This window comes from Paralichthys olivaceus, chromosome 17 (assembly GCF_024713975.1).
Source record: "Paralichthys olivaceus isolate ysfri-2021 chromosome 17, ASM2471397v2, whole genome shotgun sequence".
Taxonomy (NCBI): Eukaryota; Metazoa; Chordata; class Actinopteri; order Pleuronectiformes; family Paralichthyidae; genus Paralichthys; species Paralichthys olivaceus.
In genome coordinates this window covers 20,359,234-20,381,241 of record NC_091109.1, presented here as the reverse complement: position 1 = coordinate 20,381,241, position 22,008 = coordinate 20,359,234, and the positions used below count along the sequence as shown (strand labels likewise).

The 22,008-nt window shown below is 43.2% G+C and overlaps 1 protein-coding gene across 2 annotated transcripts in view; it reads left to right on the top strand.

Moving 5' to 3' along the window:
- The window catches only part of dpp6a (dipeptidyl-peptidase 6a), a 158,629-nt gene that overhangs the window by 14,639 nt on the left and 121,982 nt on the right, over positions 1–22,008 (top strand). The window contains exon 1 of one of the 2 annotated variants that reach the window (XM_020103218.2): positions 1,284–1,811. The exons of the other annotated variant lie outside the window; for it this stretch is intronic. Coding sequence (XP_019958777.1) covers positions 1,761–1,811 — 51 coding nt within the window. The 5' untranslated portion in view covers positions 1,284–1,760. Of the gene's footprint in view, positions 1–1,283; positions 1,812–22,008 lie in introns of those variants that run through there. 2 annotated transcript variants of the gene reach the window in all.

The window sequence follows — 22,008 nt, the reverse complement described above, 5'->3', positions numbered from 1 at the left end:
GCTGCACCGTCTGTGTGCAGCTTTTTATTCAGTGCATTAAAGTCCAGATTCAGCAGATGCACTTTCACAGAGATATCGATTCATAAAGCCTGAGAGGGAGTGAGGTAAGGGCAGCTGAAAGTATGCAGCCTAAATGGGCGTATATTTTATTAAAGAATTAAAATCTAACTTTAAAATGATGAATATTAGGGACCAGGGCTGCAGAGAACAATTTTCAGTTAATTTGCTGATTAGAATTTCTGCCAAGGAGGTTGTGTTTTCACCCCTGTTAGTTTGTTGTCAGCAGGATTACTTAAAAACTACAGAACAGATGTCTACAACACTTGGTGGAGGGATGGGACATGGGCCAAGAAAGAACCAATAAAAGTTTACTGCAGATCCAGGATTGTTTTTTCCACTTTCTGTAACATTGCAAGATGCAGCATTTTTGGACATTTTCACTGATTTCTCCGGGAAAAAAAAACCCTTTATCTCGATGAAAGAAATCTACCTCAAAGTGGGTTCATTCATTCGAACCCTAACTCAATCATCCATTGTGTTTTACCAGCAGTCCATAAACCCAACACATGTATTCACTGTCAGATGTGACGAAGAAAAGCATCAGATTACAGATTCAAAGGCTTCATTGTCATATTCAGCAATTCTTCACCTTTTAAAAACTCCCACCAACAGTTTTGTATTAGCTGCAGTTGTTATTTATTATGTAGGCAACTTTATTTTCTGAAATCTGGTGCAGCTTGATTGAATTTAAAGGGACAGTTGGCCGTCCTCGTTATATTAAGTTAGGTAAATACTAAAACTGGACATCATCGGTCGATTTGACGCCTCTGATTCATCCTCTGACCTCCTCAGGAGTCTCGATCCGCAGCTCGTGAACAGGTACAGAGAAAGCAAGTTGTAAATTGAAAAAGTTTGTTCATGACTGTCAGCGGTGATGGATGCTTCGGTGCCATTAAACTGTGTGTTGCAGGCTTTTGGCATTTGGTTTACAGCAAGTCAGGGACAGTTCTTCGGGAAGCTGCCCCGTGGATCCCCCACAGGCTCATGATGGATTATTCCCCTTTTTAATAATCATGACCTTTAAGACTCAGTATTTACACATAAAACAAACCCAGAAGAAGACGTGGTCAGATTTACGCGAGTTTTTTTTTTTTTTTTGTGCGTACCTGATGTTCGTGATACGCAATTTACCCCACGATCATGACCTTCACACGCGTAAAGCTGAGCACTCCTGCAGGTTCCAGTCCATCCACCCATCCACCCATCCATCCATCCATCAGCGTTTTACGCGCTTGTCCATCGCGTTATGAATGATTCCCTGCAGCAGCTCAGACAACACGCAGCGACTCTCAATTCGCCCAGCGACGAATGCGGAGGAAGGATTTTTCTGCGATTCATAAAACGCATCTTTTGCGCATCTTCCAACCAAGAGAGAGCGACGCTGCTTCATGCATCCAAACTTGAAACGCCTTCTCCTCCCCGTGCATGATTCGCTGTTTGGTATGCACGACGGGAAAGCAGCGCTGTGGAGGCGAGCCCACGTTGTCTCCCTTTTTCTCTCTCTCTCTCTTTTTATTTTTTTTTTTAATCAATCCATTGGGTTGTAAGCCCACCCACTCATGAACCGGCTCGCTACCTAAAGGGGTCTGGCTGCTGGGAAGGCGGCGGGGGACGCAGAGCTGACAGGAGGAGCTGCCTCTAAAAGTCTGCAGATTCAGCCTTTCTCTGTGGAGCACGTCCGCGCAGCGACAGCGGGAGAAATGAAGGAAAAGAATCTGATAGAGACTGCAAAGATGCAGGGCAACGTCATGGTAAGGTGGCTTTCCAATTTGCACCGTAATGCGTGACGCCGATGAAGTGGTTTTGTTTCGCATTCAAGCCTGTAGGAAGTGTCCCGTCTCCTTCATCCTCATGCGCTTTGACGCATCCCCGAAGCGTTAAAATTCCGCGTTTTTAACACTGACCCTTGCATCTGGTGAAACCGCTCCGGGGGAGCTTTTTTTTTTTTGTGTGCAGTTCACGCCCTTGTTGCTTTCACGTGTACTTCCCATCCTGCAAGTACAGTCCAGAGGAGTGGGTGAGGATATAAACGTGAGTTAGAGGAGCTGGAAAGTTTTGTCCTGTTTTTTTATGGAGCAGATCGTGATGATTGCTGACTTTTGGCTTTGTATCCCCTTTGCCTCATGAGGCTTCTGACCTTTCGCCCAAGGAGGGTCCCATTAATATTTTACTGCATCTAAAGCTGTGAGGTGCAGGATATATTACTCTCCTTCTGCTGGGGGCTGCAGGCGGCTATATGGACCCATGTGTAATGAGGGGAGTGGATCCTTTAATGTCCTTTGGGACGCTTTCAAATATTAAGGGGCCAATATCTTCGGCTTTTTCTTTCTTTAAATAGTTGAATATTAAAGTTCATTGTGCATTCACACTGTATTTCAAGCCCTAAGACCCTCCGCCGGTGACTCAACTCTGTGATTCTCGGACCAGATTTTCTCCTGGAGAGTTCGTTAGTTTCTAATGTTTTTGATTTGCCCCACGATTGCTTTATTTATAGCTGAATAAGCTCAAACACTCAGAGCCATTTTGGAAGATGTGGGACACAGCTGTGTGGAGTCAGGCTTTTCTAAACGGTTCCTTGGTCTCTTTCCTCCCTGTGGCCTTATTCTGTGAATGTGCAGTGATTCTTTGGCCCATATCTCTCTTATCCTGCACAATCAAAAGTAAACAGTGTTTATCATGAGGATTTTGGTTGTTTTCCAAAACGCACCGATATGAAGTGAATATTTTCATTTCAGCTGGTGGCTGTGCAGCGTTCCTTGTTGAATGTCTGGGAGAATCTGGAGTCTGAAGGATTTAAAACCCAGCTGAAGATATAATGTTTTTAATAATCCGAGCTGTTTTCATGCGTCTTCCTGTTAAAGCTATGCTATGTAATAATTCTTGATTTTACTGTCTAGAGCTATGTTGTATATTTTGTGGATTTTCATTATCCAAAATGTTAAGTGCAATGTTCAAACCCAGGGAAACCCCCAGTTTTATTCAAGGTAATGGGACGTTTCATTTAATTCACCTTTTAATTGCTTCATATTTGCTTAACTTCATCCCATGAAGGAAAAACACGCCGCTCCCCAGTCGGCTGTTTTTTTTCCTTCCACTGTTTGTATCGGTCACTCGTGATGGATCATAATTATTCACTGCTGTGTAATTTGAACAAAACTTAGATACATGATTTGTCGGGTAGATTTTTCACTGGTTTCACTGCGAAGAGAACAAAAACTCCCATGATCCCACACTGATGTCCTCAAACTGGACCTTTTGTTGTTGTTTTGATTGAGAAACCCCTAGTGGCCGAAGTTTCATATTGTATTTTTAATTTTGCATTGATATGTGGGTCTGTGCAAAGACAGCTACTGCCTTTAATTTTCATCACCGGACTCCTTATGTCTTGTTTGATACACAAAGTGTAACACATGTAGTTATTAGGAGGGAAGTTATGTGGATAATTATTTCCTGCCTATGATATAATGGACATACCGACTGGCCCAACGTGCTTGTTTGAGCATTTGTAGTAGTTTATTTTCTGACATCTGAACAAAGGGAGATATTTATTAAAATGAAGGTTGTTCTTTTTTTTTAGCAGGCAAAGCTTCAATTATTCATTTGAATCTAGAAATCCCATTAATAGTTCTTTTAAAAATGAAATCCCAAACTATTTAGATTTTCCAAGCTGTTCCTCCTGGATTTGGAGCAGCAGTCTTGCAGGAAGGCAGCGAGTCTGGCAAAGAGAAAGCAACTCCATTATGGCTTTATCTGTGAGAGCAGTCTGCTGCCAGACTCCTGACATTTGTGAGTCTATCTTGGCCTCTTCACTGAGATCTACAACCTGTCAGCTCAGTTTACCGCCTAAATTCTGCAGGAACGTGTTCAGTCCAGAGCCCGACCAGGCGTTGTTGCAGCTCCCAAAGATTTTCTCTTGTCCCCGGAGCAGATTCCCGGCTTTCATTTTGTGTATTTCAATCGTGAGTGTTTCCACGACTGACCCAATCGTCTTTAAAACGATTTGATCTCTAGAGTTTGATTTAGCTGGTGGCAACATGGTCAGTACATGACAGTGGAGCCGGTCGTGCACTCTGGCTTCTACATGACAGCTTTATTGCACCGAATGATTGCTCCCCTGCACAATAAGCTCATACTCGTGGGATGGAGACTAACTGTAGCGTCTCAGTGTGAAGTCCTCTCAATAACAGGGAGAGATCTGCACAGCGGGATTTCTGACCGCCGCACAAGACGTTGGACACTGTTGTTGCCTGCTGGGGATTCTGTCTGCCGGTGAAACAGGTATAGCACTTGAAAATGGGTGCCAAAACAGCCCCAAGGTGTTGTGCCTGCACAGGAAATTGCAGCTAATCAAGTCTGCTTTCAGATGCCTAAGGGGGTAATGACAGCGGAGATGTTACCATGGGATACGTAGGCTATTATCTCGGCCCGGGCTGTCGCGGTACAGTGTGCGGAGCGCCGTGTGCTTGATGCCTCCAGATGTATGAGCGTCTGGCACGAGTATGAGACGGTTCTGTGTGTGCTCCGGCGTTTGTTTTTTTCCCAGCTCTGTTCTGTTAGAGTCTAATTGTTCCCTGACATGGCAAACATCCCCCGTTCAAGGGCACAGGCGGCGATGTTGTTGAACAACTGCTGATTTGTTTCTGAAATTGAAATTTTAAAAAACAGAAGAAAAAAAAAAAAAATCTCTGAAATGGAGAGATTTTTATCTGCAGCAGCGGAGGTGAGGGATTTAAAGGTCTAAGGGTCCTGTTGTCATGGTTATAATATTTAAAGCAGTTTTTCTCAGGGTTAGTAAACATCTGCGGATGTTGTCTCATTAACTTCAGAGTTTGTGCGGCTGCATGACACAGAGATTCAATCCGAGCTTTAGAAATATTTTCGGGTGAAAGTTGGGTATTTAGGAATTAAAAGGTTTCTATTACTTTATTTTGGAATATTTAATCAAATATTCATGCCATGTGAGAAGAGTGAGGTCGTGTGTTGAGAAAGTCATTACCACAACGTCTAACACCTCGTTTCAGACCCTGCTTGATATTGTTGCCTCCGAGTGCAGCAGTAACGGTGTCCGGAGAGCCATGGGGGCAACGCCGACTCACTCACTCGCTTCTCGGCGGCAGGTAAAAGGTGCACAGATACCAGGTGTCTGGCAAATCGTGGTGCAAGGGTGCAGCAGGCATTACACAGCGATCGATAAAGCAGCATGCATGCAGAGGTGGAATAAACAGCGCTGTCTGTGATTCCACTGCTTCTTCACGTGGTTCCGAACGGCCGGGCATGAAAACAAGTGAAGTGAGCTATTGACATAACACCTACAAGTTGGCCCGCAGCCACCGAGTCTGTATCGAAAAGGCATTAACTGTGCAGTGCAGCACCAAATCACACAGGGTGGTCCTCCATCAAAAGGATGAAGTAGTTCAGCAAACAGGAACACATCAGCTCCCAGTCTGGGAAAAAGAAAATACAGTAACAACCATCTTCAATGACAAGGGACAGTTTGTACACGGAGCTTATCGCTGTCGTAACCTTAAGTTTAAAATGTCAACTGCTCAACGTCTGAGAGGCTGAAGTTTTTCTAAAGATGAATTCTTCCATTCTCCTTGTCCTGCTGAGAGAAACTCAATATACATTCAGTCACTATATCAATTATATCTAACTGAAAAATCAAATCACGACAATGGGATTCTACAGTGAAGAGGATTCTCTCATAATCCTGATGTGATACTTGGCACAAGGAGATGATGGTGGTTGCTTTTTAACACCTAAAGTAAAGTGATGTCCGTCATCGCTGGGTAAATACACTTAGTTGTGACCACTAGATTAACTCGTTAAGTCGGTTTGAATACTCAAGAGAATAACATGTTTTAAAAACCCTTTAGAATAACGGCTATTCCTTTATTCTTAGAATTAAATCCATTCCAAGGGATTTCCTTTGGGCTTTTTCTTCTTGGTATTCCCAAGTCGTCCCACGATCAGTGCGGACAGGTAAACAGTCTCATGATTAAAGCGAAGTCACGGGAAGCTGCATCTCTTTGTTCATCCGTCAGAACGCATCCGAGCCCGAAAAAAGTAACCGAGCCCGATGTAGTTGTAGCTGTGTTACTCTGTTACCCAAACACTTTAAAATTTGTATCCGAACGCACAATTTGTCCTTCAGCCTTTCGGTGATAAAATGAAGACGGCTGAAGAAACGCTGAGTGTTGTTATTCCGCGGTCGTCTGAGAGGCTGTGCCCCCGTGACTGTGCAGACTTTAGGGATATTTTACGTCGGTGATTGGGTTCGGGTTTTTGCAAAATCAGAAAGGCGGAAGCCAAGCGACTTGATTTATACCGACCTTTATACAGGCCACGGTTTTTCAGTGCACAACAGCAGCATTTCATTAGGGACACTGGAATCCATCAAACTGAGTGTTTCCCCTTTGGCTACATTTGTTTGTCGAGCAATCAAGCGAGGCTGGCAGATGGCTGGAGTCATCAGCTTTAGAGGCGCAGGAGCTGAAATCTTATGACAAGGGTAGTTAGCTGGATTTTATTTTGTCTCCTGAGAAGACACCTTGTCTCATAAAAACAGGCTCTCTTCGTTATTTACTTCATGTTGTAAATTAAAAAAAAAAGCTCAGAATAATTAATTGGGCATTGACGGAGTGGCTGATCAATACCGGTAATTTAAAGATCTCAGAGCGTGGACTTGTGCACATTCGTTGTGTTTTCACACTGACCCACAAAGCTTTTGGTCTTAATTAATGACACAACTGTGATTTTATGAAATCTTACCACTGTGTTTAATGAGAATTTTTATTATTTTGATGGAAAAATTCATCCATTAAAAGTCCATTTGTTCAAAACCATCTATTGTGGCAGTCGGAACTCAGTTAACTTTGTATAACTCTTGTTGTTACTCACACCAAGAACACAAAGACATTTCTTCAACCTGCTGCAGTGACATCAAACCTTTTCTTTTTTCCCCCTCTTTGTCACAAACTCCTTGAGACATTCAGGAGCGGTTCCACTTGTGCATACAGTATCTGTCGTCTCCGTCTGCTGCACCCTCTCCTCGGCCCTGAGCAATCAATCACCTCTTAGCCGGGCTGCACCATGCTGAGTGCCCCTGCGAAATAATGAGCATACAGTAGCTGAATATTTCATACGGCCCGCCCCATTCATCCCAGCATTGTTTGCGTGTGGAGTTCGAGGACCCGTGCGAGTTAAGGTCTGATTGCCGGCGTGTTCGTCTTTTATGAGGAGACGCAGTAATTGGGCTTGTTCAAGTAGCCGTGTTGATTCCTTCCTTCTGTTTTTATGTGTGGTTATTCATCATAGTAAAACCAAGATGGCCCCAAGTGCGCTCGGCGAGCACTAGATATGCAGTTTATGAGTGACTTATACTATATTCATGAAATACATTGATGAGGTGAATCCAGGTAAAAGCCTCTGTATCTTTATACAACGTCGAGTCGTGAAGGAGGAGGTGGACTAATAAAGAGTCTGAGGAGTTGGAGAAGTATTTTAAAGGAACATAACAATAGTTTCTATATGGTTTAAAGGACTCATTATTGTACATGTTGCAAAGGACATTTGATATTCCTAGGATCATTAATCACCACAGTGTTAGCCCCTGTTTCCCCTTGTTGTGGTTTTGAAAGTCTGAGGGTGGATGTACTTGGATTGAAGGGATATTTAAAGCGGTGACTGGTCATTGTTCCTTCAGCATCGACAAGTGTCCCCGAAATCAGCTTACAACCTGGGATATGGCTTTGTAGAGCGACAAACACATTCAGTTTGTGCTAACAGCTTCATTCTTTTGTGTTTTCTGCAGTTACAACACATATGAGCACTGAATCTCAATGTACAGCTGAAGACGATGGGGGTGTCTTTAGTTTTAAACCAGAATTTTCTGACAACACCAAAGTTATGGAAGTTTGTCCAATGCAGGTGGGACATGATTGTCTCTACCAGATGTAAATCGCCTGTATTTATATTTTATATACGCTTTTTCTAGTGTTATTGACCATTAAAGAAGAATTCACCCCAAAGATGATGAGATAAAGTAAAGTTTGAGCTGCTGGTAATGTTAAAAGAAACATCACAAGGGGATTATTAAAGTATATAAATATAAATATGGAGACAATCATGAGGTTTCACCCTCTTTTAATAGCAACAAATAACAAATTAAAAGCAAACTTATCAAAAACTTTTGGACGTACATGACTGTAATAATAATCTATATCTATAACTATACTGCAGCCAGCCACCAGGGGGCCATCCAGATGTTTTGGCCTCAGGTGTCGTCCAGTCTTTTGCATTTACGGTCTTTGCTTCGTCACGTGTGTACGTTCTCCAAACTGTGCCTCCGCCTCACAGCTGTTACTGAATAACCTTGACGCAAACAAAGATGAAGAAACATTTGCGGTGATGGATCATTTATCCCGAGCCAGTTTCCAGTTGATTCTAAAAACGTGCTCGAATGGAAACTGCCTGCGAGGAAGAAGAAGATTAATCTGGAAGCATATGGTGCAGTTTGGAAAGTGGACAGCATCCGTTCCCTCAAGCTTGACGGCAGGTGAGGTTTGGATTGTGCACGAGGTGACGGGAGTCGATATCAGGAAAGTTTAGGGAATGTTTTGTGCTCTCGGGCTGGAGCAGGGTTCTGAAGGAGCAGAGGCTAATTCAGCTGCATGTGCCAGATGTGGACCTGACTGTGTTAATCTTGACCTCTGAGAAGAAGTACTGCAACATCATGAAGTCTCTCAGGTGGTCTCATCTGCTCGTCTCGTCCCCTTTGTGCTCAGCATTAACGATAATTTCCCTCTGTGGCACTTGTTAGGACCCTGACATGATAAGCTGTTTTCCACCACGTACTCATGGCAGCGAGTATAATTGCATTTCACAGGAAGTCTGTGTGCCCAGAGTGAGCAAGCCGACGACTCAATTTGTCCGTAATCCTGCATCATCCCGGTGTTTACCGCTGTGTGTGTGCAGATGCTTTAGATATTTATAGTGGAGGTAGAATGAGGAGGGATGCTGGAAAGCTCTGTCCATGCAGTAATAGAGTGAGACAGAAGGTAAACACGAGGAGGAGGAGAGTTTAGGTGAATGATGGAGAGAAGCAGACAGACTGACAGACAGATGGAGAGGGAGGAAAAAAAAAAAAAAAAAAGGTTTCAGTGCCAGGTTTCTGACTTTCAAAATTGCTCCACACAGTCCAGCGCAGTGAGGGAGTTTGGAAACCGAGCGGTCGGAAACAATTCAGCCAACATTTCTGAAAAAGATTATCTGCATTCTGTCCGACCGGGAGAGTAAACATCTCTCACTGGGAAAGAGGCAGCAGAGCCGTGAAGAGCAACACAACCAAGTAACAGAAAGTAACTTTACTCAAATTTGTGTTTCAATTTTATATTTCTGCAGTTGTTTTTCTCACCTCAAGACATTTCCAACATTATGAAGCTGCTTAATTTGTCACTTGGTGATAAATTGAAATCAAAATCATGATGTTAATGAGAGTTTTACCGATAATGATAATACACAGGCACAATGTGACAAATTAAGTATGAAACGGGGGCGGACATTATTTTCCATATTGACTAATAATAAATTGTCTTGCTTTGAAAGTGACCAAATTGAAAAATCAATTATAATAAAACAGACTAATTGATTAATTTAGAGATCCTTGCTGCTCTCTGTAAATAAAGTGATGTGTTTACATGAGAAATGACGCTCTGCACATTTTTCTTAGTTTGTTATAATTGTTTTTATATTTTTCGAATTATAAAGTGATCACAAAGCTTTTTCACAAAGCTCTCCAACACTTACACATTCATACTCTGAATAAGATGACGTGCTTTACGTGCTCAAGTGGTGTTTCTTTAAAAGCTTCGTGATTCCCCTATAGGAGCATTTTCTCTCCGCCTTTTGCCACCAGGGGATCCATGTATGATTAATCTGTGCCATTTGAGTCCTGGCAGAGGAAGTCGGGGAAACTGCCGGCTTGAATTCTGGGTAATTATGTCCAACCCGCTCTAACAGGCATCTTAGCTTTCCTCTCCGGCGTCAGCGTGCAGCAGCGAGCGCTTTGTGCACGGCCACACACAACAAATTAAATCAGCCATTTTTTTTTTTTAACTGCAGAGTCTCTGTCTGCGTCTTGTCCATCTTGCAGCTTCTCTTACAGCTGTGACATCAGACAGATGTCCGGCCTCGATGTTCTGCACAGTCGTTGTTTCTCCCCGTCGTGTGGCGGAGGTGCCATAGGCAGTCCTCGGCTCTGAGTGGCTGTCTAATGAGATCATTAAAGTCAGCCAGCCAGACAGAAAATGAAAAAGCACCTGTTGTAGAGGGGAATGTTGTGTATTCCCCAAACATTAGAGGGATCTTACCTCACAGGGCGTTGAAAGAACATTCTGCAACGCTAAATTAGCTTTTGTCCATCCACGCCTTGGGAAGCTGATATATTATTAATTATGATATGGATGTTGGGGATTCACTCGAATTAATTGAAGGCCCCTTGAATGCCTCACGGACGGTCATTTTCTCTGCATGTTAGATGAAACACCCAGGGCACAATCATGCCCCGCATATATGAAGCAACTCTGGAGGACAAAAACGGCGCTATGTGCTTCATTAGGAGCAAAAACAATAAAAACCATCACTAACAGGTCTGAAAATGATGAGCGTGAGCAGAGAAACATTTTTACGATGGCCGGCAGTTACTCAACCTGACGAAAGCTGGCGTAATGAAATGCAGCGAGGGTGAGGTGAAATGCATCCTTGGTGAAGGCAGATACATTTCTTTCAGGATTTATAATGACACTCCCCTGCAGGTTATCAAAACCACGGCACATAAAGCAGATACAGGGAGTGGAGTTACTGGAGCCTGTTTGATCTGAAGTCGTACAGCGAGAGTGATTTTGATTTTATACACAGATCCAGCGAGCAGCCTCCGTATGCACTGTACTGTGCGCCTCACACATGCAGCTCAGTGTAGCTGAATTAATAGATTACAGTCGCATCCAAGGTGCGTTCGCCAGCTCCCACTGATCTGGCAGATGCTCAGTGGCAGGTTTCCACGTCAGCAGTACAGTATGGTGTCCTCGGCACACTGCAGCACCTTCACGCTCATTCATATACAGCAGGAGATTTACGCCGGCTGCATTAGAGCCGGGCTGGAGACCAACAGGGATGTCAGGAATCAACTTTGGCGGGAGATATATGTCTAGTAAAAGCTTCACTGTAAATCAAACTTTACACGAGGCCAGTGAGAACATTCTTCCTGTCGAATGCTGCAGGGTGAAGAGCTGCTGTTTTTTTTATTTTCCTCGACCCTTCCAACCACTCTGGTTGCAGGGACTTTGGAAAATACATTTCGCTTTGACCTTATCCAGCTGCTCGGCACATATGTGCACCAACGTAACTTCTGATAGATATCTGAGTTATTTTCTTGTATAAAAAATACTGCACATGTATGAACTGGGGAAGATCAAAAGTAATGATCGGAGGATAATGCTGTTAATCCATTCATTCACGATTATGAAACCTGACCAACATGGCTTTTTGTGGCACAATGCCCACATCAACAGCAAAATATCGTCTTTGTGGACATATCGAACAACAAAGTGGAAATAATTGCTGCAGCGCTTGGACTCAAGATCAACATAAAAAAGCAAGTACTGTGGTTCTATAACACAAATCACCAATAATCATGGGCCATAAACGAACAGAGGAGACTGAAAGCTTTATGGCAGCATAATGAGGGACGGAAGAGGACGTCAAATCCAATTTCAGTATCTCAAACAAAACCTAATCACATCGTCAATTAAAATGTCAAATCCGTCTTTGTTGTACGGTTCCAAAAGATGGAAAACCACCACCAACCTAATCAATAAACCACAGGCATCAACTGAATGTACTGGCCAGACACCAACACCAAACTGCGGGACCGCACCAAGCAAGAACCAGCCGAGCTTCACCTCCGGAGAAGGAGGTTGAGACAGTAAATCCATCACTTAACAGGCACTAGTTTGGAACCCACAAGGCAAGAAACATAGAAACCTGGAGAAGATGCACAGATCAGGAAATGAAGAAAGAGAGCAGCCGTCACGGCAACGACTTGACTGAAGGACATAAGACTGAGGCCTGAGGAGGAGAAAGAATATATCGAACTAAATGAATGATTAAAAGAAATTGTCAGTGATTCCTAAAATGTCTTCATCAAACCCTCATTGCAAAGAAAAGTAATAATGGTTTGAAAGTTTACAGATTAAAAAAAGTAATGATCATAAATAATCAAAATAAAACGCGAATGAACAAAATATGTAAATCATGAATAAAGAAAAACACAAATTCCCATATTTTCTGCCAATAAAAGTTTTCACATCTCCAAACAAACACTGATGCGGATATATCTCCGAAAACTATGACGAGGTGTGTTATAGTAGATACTTCTACACACTTGGAGGATGACAAGCTGTGTTTCTGTTCAAATCAATAACCCAAAATATGACTATGTTGTTTTTTAATTCATTTCCAAGGTCAACAACAAAAAACGTCTCTGAGTTTTGTTCGTCTCTCGTCTCTGCGCTGAGAAACTAAAGCAGGACTCAGCAGCGATTTTGTCAGTGTGTATTGATTGTGTGGGAAATACCCAGTGTGTGACACGGCCAATTTGTCATGAACAGTAGCGGCACACACCCGGTGCCACTGCACAGGTGCAATTCATCACTCTGTATTGACTCGCCTCGGCTTCTTCCTGCCCATCAATTAGAATCTTTGGTAAAGGTATCAGAGGATTCTTTAGGTTTATCTTGTGAGAGTAGTTTGCAGCTTCTGGATGTTGACTGATCTGTATTTTAGAGCCATCATGTACCGTAGCAAACCCTCCACTAATCCACATTTACCCTTTGACTCTCTTCTCTCACTGACACCCCTCCTCCCTTTTCGCACTTCTCCTCTGCAGGCCTGTGGTATTTAATTTTTTCCTGGCGAACCGGTGAGAGAAAAAGCTGCTGAGTGGACTGATAGATTTGGGCCCATAATGAGAGGGCTCCGACTCCCGGGCTGACAGCTGAGTGTGTATCTCAGCGCCCCCTGGAGCCTCGGAAAGGTCAACGTGCCTCTTAATCAAACATCAGGCAGGCCGAGCCCGCCGTCAGCTGGACGCCGCTGCTCGTTCCCCTGCTGAGTTTAAAGTTCACTCCCATCTGCTCCCTGAAACTCACCCTTGGTGGCAAAATGGCAGCTTCGCTCTCATAAAGCCGTCACGAGGTGGATTTGATGGCCGTTTATGGCGAGGTGGTAATTTAGAGGTTCTGAAAATCCGCTCAGCTGTACGGGACGTCGATGAAGTGTTGTTCAGAAGGTTTGTTTTTGCCTCGAGTGGTAATCATCCACTTGTTCTTCACATGGTGTTTTCTCATGGGTTCAATTTTTCTTTCTCTCAGCTGATCACCAGGTCAAACATGTTTACTTATAGAAATGCTTCATCTTAAAACATTTCCAAGTTTAGATAAAAAAAACGATAATGTGGTGCCTTAAACCAAATACCTGCAGCCTCTGAGGTGCCCCCTTTGAAAATCAAACCCGAGACGTCTGCTTTGGAAGTATCTCGACAGCCTCGACTGAACACGAGCAACTCATTACTCATTTATCTTTTGACAACCTTCTTCCCGGCCAGAGTGAAACCCCCTCAAAGAGATTTTTGAAAATAAGTCCCCTCTAGTTTTGAGCCTTTGCTATAGCGCGATAAAAAAGTAAATAAAGTGGCTCCTCTCCAAAGCCTCGGCCAGGAGGAGCGATACATTACTAAGAGGCCTAATCAAGTTCGGTGTGGCTCATTGATCCTCTGCGGGCCGCACCACGCTCCAGCACGACTATTTTCCGAAGGCAAATTGGTCGTGGGGATGATGCCTCCCCCCCCTAATGACAGCTTCTAATGTAAAGCTAATGTAGTGGTGATCAAAGCTTGCCTCTGGAATTTAAATATTGTCTGTGAGAGACAGAGAGGAGGAAGATAATCGCCTCTCACACAAAAGTAAACGGGAGGAAAAGTTTCACATTCGAAGATGTGTGAAATATGAGAGGATGTAGAATATCACGCTACTGCTGCTCGTGGTTATTTTCTTTAACACTGGTTACATCTTTTCAAGTGTTACTAATTAATCTTTGAGTATAAGAGTACAAACTGTCAGTCACTGTTTCCTGGAGTCCAAGGTGATGCCTTGAAAATATCTTGTTTTGTCCGACCAATGCATAGAAATCCAAACATTTTGGTTTAACAGTGATAAAACGTGGAACAGAGAAAATGATGGTCCCATTTAGAATCAAAGAGCCCATAAAGCTCTGCATGCTTTACCTAAGGCCTCAAAAAAAAATGGTGACGACATATTGTTGCATATAACTTTTCTCTTTATCACCATGCATGCTGATATATATTCATCCATTAAGAGAACAGCGGAGGAATGACAAAATTGGTCATTTGGATAAAGGCAGCTGATTGAATCATCCTTCATTCACATTTAGCTTTTTCAGAAATGTGTTCAACTTTGGCAATACTCTAATGGAAACATAACTCATGTGTGTTTGTGTCTTTCTGAGTCAAAGTCGTGGGGACTGGTGCCAGGGACAGCAGCCATATTTCTTCTCTGGCTCTGTGGCTGCAGTGAAATGCTTCAATGCCAAAGTCTCGTCCTCTTTCTCTCTCTCTCTCTTTCTTACTGGTTCTCAGGCTTATCTACATTCTCTCTCTCTCTCTCTCTCTCTCTCTCCCTCCTGTTACCCCCACAGCCTAGTTTGTCTTTGTAAATCGCCACCTCTCTCGCTCCCTCGACACCCTCGGCTCGCCGTTACTGTACCGCCACTGTTCAAATGCGAAATGGAGCAGCACAGTTAATCACGTGAAATTAAAACCTGCAGTTGCATCGGTCACTTTTAAATGGGCGTGCAGGTCTGTCTAAACATTGCCGTCTTTTTATTACACCTTTATATTTCCACCAGTTTTCGGGGAAGGACCTTTTAATAACCCCTGTGCGTAAAGACAGTTTTTTGTTAAGTTTACCCAGTTCGGTGTGGAGGAACCTGACCGGCCTGCACAGAGCCCTGACCTCGACCGGATCCAACACCTTTGGGGAGAACAGGAACAGACACTGGAAGCCAGGTCCTGTTGTCCAGCATCAGTGTTTGACCTCACTGATGCTCTTGTGGCTGCAGGCAGAAAAATCTCACAGCCACACTCTAAGATTTCGTGGAAAGCCTGAAACCTGAAGAGTGGCAGCAAATATAGCAACAAAATACTCAGTGCACATATGCAATTTATGATGTCATCTAACATATGGAGAATAATATGTCATAAAACAAGTGTAGGAGCAGCTGTTTTACTACATAAGCAGAAGTGTAACTGTAATTTTTGCCAACCAAACAGTTTGATTGAAATGAGGTTTGATGGGTGTTTGTGTCTGTTCCCGAAAGACAGCATGGAATAAGTCTCACTACTCTGATGTGTGTCCCAGTTCAATCAGCTGCTCTGCAATTATTGGAAACGTTGCTTTTGGCAACACAACAGCTGAAAATCCACTGACTTTTCAAAGCAGAGGAAGGAACAGAGACCAGAAAAGATATAATTCCCCATCTAATACAAAAGTTCCCCTCGGTGAACACAAACTCAATGAAAAGTTGTTGAGCACAATGGATGTACTGTGCATGTACATTTTAAAAAAAAGGACAATATAGTTTTTTGAGTGGTTTGTGTTTAATAGCTCAACAGGTTCTCTTAATCGTAACTTAAATCAAATCTTGCATTGGCCTCTTTTAAATCCTTCCACACTGTACTGTCAAATATGAAAACATGATTTTAAGACCACCCAAAATCACCCTGAACCTCAGAGCGAGCATCATTAATCATAATGGAAAAACATATTGGACTAAAAACACTGCCCTGCGGAGAAGTCACAGGCCAATGAACCAATACTTTGATGATTTTTTTACCAAATTTCAAGAAATTCAGTATTTTGGAGATACCGTGTTCAACAACCTGTTCCGGATTCGTGGTGATGTATTCATATGCTCCACCATGCACCCTTCAGTAATTAACAAACTGGGGTTCGGCAGTTTGGCACCATGTCTCCTCACGGCAAGAGTCCTCTGTCCCCCAACTTTTCAAAGAGGTGAAGTTAATTGTTTTTCACACCGGCGACATCTCCTGGTGTACTTCGCCTCTTGCCCAATGTTCTCCTTGGACTGGCTCCAGGCCCCCTGTGACCCTCGAGGGAGAAGCTGTAAAGATAACGGATGGATTGGTTGTAAAGACGAATGGATGGATGGTTGACCCTAACTGTCCTCCAACTTGGACTGCAACATATTCACAGAATTAACTCCCTTAGATCTGACAGCAACAAGACACTCATTGAAATTTACAGTCTGAGGACAGAGTTTTTATTTATTTATAGAAGAGAAAGGCTTACTGTCCCTGGGGAAAAATATCAACATCTGTATGGTTCACCATCTAAAATGAGAATGTAGCCATGGGCGTACTGTGCTCAGCTTCTCTGTGCCTGTGTTGTAAAATCCAGACTGAGATAATGGCGTCTAGACAAATTTCTCATTGACATTTAACATGTCTCTTTTACACAGAAACGAATACAAATGAATGCGGCCGCCCAGCGAAGGTTGTGTCTGTGTCCGACTGCGGCAGCTCTCGGTTATCATTAGGAAGGAGCTGTACGCCTTCACTTTATGGTTTGTTTCAAAACTCTCGAGTATTATTCCTTCAGCTTGTTTGCTCAGTTCTTATCAAGCGACAGAGAGAGCTGCAGGAGGAAAGCGTCGGGATGGCAAATAAATTCCGGGTGAAAGGATCTTTTTACAAAGGATTTGGCAAATATTTGCCTTGTTTATTGCAGCTTACAATGCGCAAGACACTCGTCCCTAACGAAATACTAAATGTCTAAAGCGCTCTCGTGCCGAACCTCCAGCGAGGGAAAAGAGCGATTCCAAAAGTGTCAGGTTTATCTCGTACATAATCGCTTGCACACGGGATGAGAGATAAGGCGGGGGGGGGGCTTCATATCTGCAAATGACACGCGCTTGCTCCCATTAAAGAAAACAGATGGAGGGAAGCCACGGCAACCTCAGCAGAGGCGGACTTTGTTAGGGCTTCACAAACTATAGCAAATAAGCATATGTGTTTATGGCCTGGTGGAGCCACAAATAGCTTGTCAGGATTGTGAACAGAGCAGTTGCCCTTTATTGCTTTCAGGGGTGTGATGGTGCCTTGGAGTCGCTCGCTTCCTTTCTCATGCTGCTCCGCAATAAACGAGGAGCTGCTTGCTAACTCAGACCACGTTTACCTTTGGGGCCTGTGTGACTGAAATGCCCCTTTCATCTAGGAGGGACATGTCTGTCTCAATATCCCCATGGTGCTTATGGCGCTGTGCAAAAAAAAAAAAAAAACGTGGAGGGAGGAGGGTGAGGAGATAGAGGGATGTGCTATTTCGTTGTCCACCATAGCATATCCACCGTTTGTGTACCCTCTCCCACCCTTCCTCTACTCTTTGGGGGAAGGTGTGATGAATGCAATCAGGTGTGAGGGTTGGTGGGGGGGGGGGTGGGGGGGGACGAGGCGAAGGTTGACTGGCAGCACCTCCAACCCTCCTCCCACCACCCTTCTGTTCTCCCACTTGTACCTGTCAGTAGTGCCTGGGTTGAGATCTCAGAGGTTGGCTGGTGCTCTCCAGCTGGCTGCTCGCACAATATCTGTTTATCCTTCGCACCGGCGACCCTCGGGATTCAAACCGCAGCATGTAGCCACATTTGATGTGCTACGTCAACACTGTCTGTATTCACAAAGGCTCAAGCATGATGTTTTGACGCTCTAACCTCCACCAACGAGGTTATGCTTTTGGTGTTAGTCAGCAGGATTATGCAAAAACTGCTAAACCGATTTTCCGTGAAATTTTTCGGAGGGGTCGGCCATGACCCAAGGTGCAGATCCAGGAATTATTTTTCTCTTTATTTATTTCCCTTTAACTCCAAATCAAAATCCAGATCTAGTGAATTTACTGTAAGTGCATTTTTTATTATGGCCTGACGAGTCATCATATGCAGAACAAATCAGATGGTGGAGTCAGTCCCACAGGCTTAAAGAGCTGTGCTTCTGTTTAGACTCTCGTCAGTTTGTAGAACTAGAAGCAAATAGTTCTTTGTTGGTTTGCATGTAGCCTTAGAAAAGGATTGAGAGAAGGACTTTTCTTTTTCTTATATCCAGGTTTTGTAGCTCTCCTTCCAGGATTGAGGTCTGTTGTTGTTGTCGAGCGGCAGTTCGACCTGAAAGGTTGTGAAGGTTTATGATTGGAGGTCATGGTCACTGGGCGACAGAAGCTAAATGAAATCATAGCTGCAAGCAGCAATATGGGGACCTGCCTCATGCCTGTGTGTATATATAAATCTTTTCTTTCATAAAAGAGAAAGTGTTTGCTGACGATCCGAATCTCACCTTCTGTCATATGATAACCAACTCAACACAGTGACCGCTCCAAAATGTAAAAATGTATTAAACAGTGTTTAATATTTAATGTCAGTTTAAAAATTAGTCACAAGAATCTGCTGAAGTTTTCAAACTTTTGTATTTTTTTCACTTTGCTCTTTTTAATTCTCTTTAAGTTTGGATGTCGTCCATTAATCCAGTCGATCTGATGCTGGAGAGCAGCAGAAACCGCCTCAGCAGGCAGAGTCTGTCACCGCTGTGGGAAAATTACATCCCACCCTCCTCCAGCGGTCCTGCTGTCATTTACCTTGAGTCTCCGTATGACGAGCCTTTACATTATTGAACCCAGTGCACACGCTCCTCCATCTGTCACCATATTGGCCTCTCCCGCCTGCGCTCCCTGATTGGCTGAGGTTGTCATCGATCATACGCCGCCGAATTGGCCCGGCGCTCAAATCAATGTCGAGACAGAAGAGCGCTTCTGACCTTGGACTCATCCCTCCCCAGTCAAACCAAACTCCGCAAAGAGAGGCGGATTAAATTCCCAAAAAGTATTTATGAGTGCCGTAAAGTACACGACCGAAAGCATTTACTCTCTGCCCGTCCCCGTCTCTCTTCAGCACGGCATGAAATTAACTATATGCCAGTGAAGTCGAGTTTTCTCGCTCCAATTTCACTTTTGACAAGCGGAGGCTAATGGAGGAGGTGTTCCTGGATTAATGTCTCAGCATTTTAGTTCAAGCCGTCACCAGGGTGAGTGAAGGCCTGATTGTTTGTTGGTGTCAGATGATTTACTTTGCCCTCCTGCATCCGGCAGGAGACGGTTTGAAATGCTTATATTCTGACTATTTATTGGGTCATAGTTTTAATTTACTACGACTGAATAAGGTCGACATGCTATTATCCTTAAGATAGACTTGCTTATTTTTCTGACAGAAGATTTTCTTGGACAAACTGAGGTTGATGGAGTTGTTTTATTGTATTCGAAGAATAATACAATATTATGTGGTGTCCAATAGTGTTCAACACTATTCTATTGTGCTTTACACCTAATTAGCGGCTGAGGGGATCTCGTACATCGCTGTTGTGTTTGCTGCTGCTGCTAAGTGGCCGTCTCTTTCTATATGTGCACAGACGCTGGTATTTGTTGGCTTTTATATATAAATCTCTCCTTGGCTGGTTCCTTCTTGTCTGTGTACATACTCCCTGCAAACCGAAATCAATACGGCCTGCACTCTAATAATATTCTACAAATGTTGGCCCCCAGAGTTGGAACAGGATTAGGTAAAGAAATCTTTTAAACACGCTGCCGCTTCTTCCTGGAACAATGTACGGAGGGACCTGGTACTGTCAGAGCTGATTACTGCGGTGGAGTTTAAATCACCTCTAAAGGAAAATGGGATTTCTGGTCAATGTGACTTCTAAGTTTTCAAAGAAATGATATTAGAAAACTGTTCATGAACGGTTCCTTCTCCTTGACCTTGTATCACATTATTAACTGAGACAAATCATTTGTTATGAGTCGTTTGTAATGTACGACCATTGTATTCGGCAGCGTTTAGTAGATATGTATATATACACACACACACACATATAAATGCAGCAGACAAGTACAACATAAAGGTAAATATATACGTGTATGGTACATGTATGTTTGTATCTGAAGCTACACCCAAGCTATTTTTTACGTTCTAAACATGCACAGTTTTTATGTATTTCGGAATTTTTCTTTTTTTTTTTTTTCCCAAGGCTTGATGGGATATATTGTGTTTGCTTATTTTCTGCTTCGCCCGAGTTTTTGAATGTTAGTATTGATTGGAATTTAAAAAGCCCATATTATTCCAACCCTATAGCGGCAGAGCGCACCAGGGCCACGCTGCGGAAAATGTCAAATATTCCCTCTGCTCTTTCATTCTGCTCCTGAGGTGACTGCTTCCTTTCTTTCTGGGAAGTAGCGGCTCTTCAGCTTGAATTTGAAAATGTACCAATTAAAATGCGACTCTTGAAATACAGTTTTTAATTAGTTTTAACTTTAAGAGTTGTACGATGCATATTCCGAACACAGAAAAGCTGACGACCATGTGGGAGCAAACAGAAAAATGTAAATCTACCGCTCCTTCAAACTTGCACCAACGTGGTCACAGGAATGCAGGGTGGACTCGTTTCTTTCTCCCTCGTGAACTCGAGCAAAACTTCAGCCATGATTGATTGAAGTGCTTCCTGACAGCGGAGCACTTTTTATTTTAACAGCGTCAGATGTAGGTTGACTTCACCATGTTGTGATGTTGGAGTGTTGAGGGATTTCCGTCTCTTTCTAAAGTGTCAGTCATTGTCCTGCTTGTATTAGGAATGAAGAAATTTCCTTAAGGGCTCCGCAGCGTCTCCTCTTTAGAACGTACTTTACCGACTCTGTTCTCCTCTAAACCGCCTTAATAGGAATTTAGATGAGCCACAGAAGAGGAGAAACTTGGAGCCGAGTCAAAACTTTCATCTTTTATTCACAAGCAGCGGCTCGAATGCCATTTCAGACTTCCCTCATCTGGAATCGTCCCTGATGACGTTTTTTTCTCTTTTTTTTTTTTCCTCCGCTCTATGGTATCTCTGCCTATGGTTGGCTTTACTTTCTGATAGTCCTATTAATAACAATTCCAATAAAATATAACAGCGGCGACTCTTTCAGACACAGGTTTTATTATGAGCAATGGGGCTATTTGGCGTAGAAGCATGTGGGTGTTCAAAGAAGGCCCATCACTTATCTAAATAGCGCAGAGTCATACGCTGAATGTCAAGTTATTAACTACGTCTGTAATACAAATTCAATTCAGAGGCCAGATTAAATTAGCAAAATGCTGAACTGCGTGCTAATCAAAAAAATGGAAGCCATTCTGGAATTAATTTATACGACGCCACGGTCGTTTTTCGTCAAGACGACCTCCAGCACTGTGTTTTGCTTCCTGTTTCGTACCGAATATTGCTGGGATTCGATTTATCAGAGCACTCAGGACTATTTATAGAATTCACATCTTATCAGATGATTTTTTTACGTTTGTTTCATCGTCTGAAAATGTGATAATGATTTCAATTTTCCCTGATTTGTCTCTTGAAGCTAGTCAGCCTCCCTCCGTCGTCTCTGGGCCCCGTCCAGCCTCGTCCTCGTAGACAATAAGTTGGAATTGCCTTCAGTGCTTCTTCAGACCTCAGGGACTTTTTTTCATTTTGTCTCTTTGCTCCCTCCATACGGGGGAATTGAAAAGTCAGTGCTCAATAATGGAATAAATGGGTTTAAAGGGGTTGGGGTGGGGAACTTTGTCCTTATCCAGGTATTAGTTAACAGCCCAGGCACAATATCAGGCCTGTGTTAGAGACTGCCGACCATGGACTCTCCACTCACTTTACTGCTCGTTCACTATTAAATTTAATATTTAATGAGTTCTATTGTTAGGTATTTTAATTGTATTTTCTCTTTATCACATAAAGTTTCC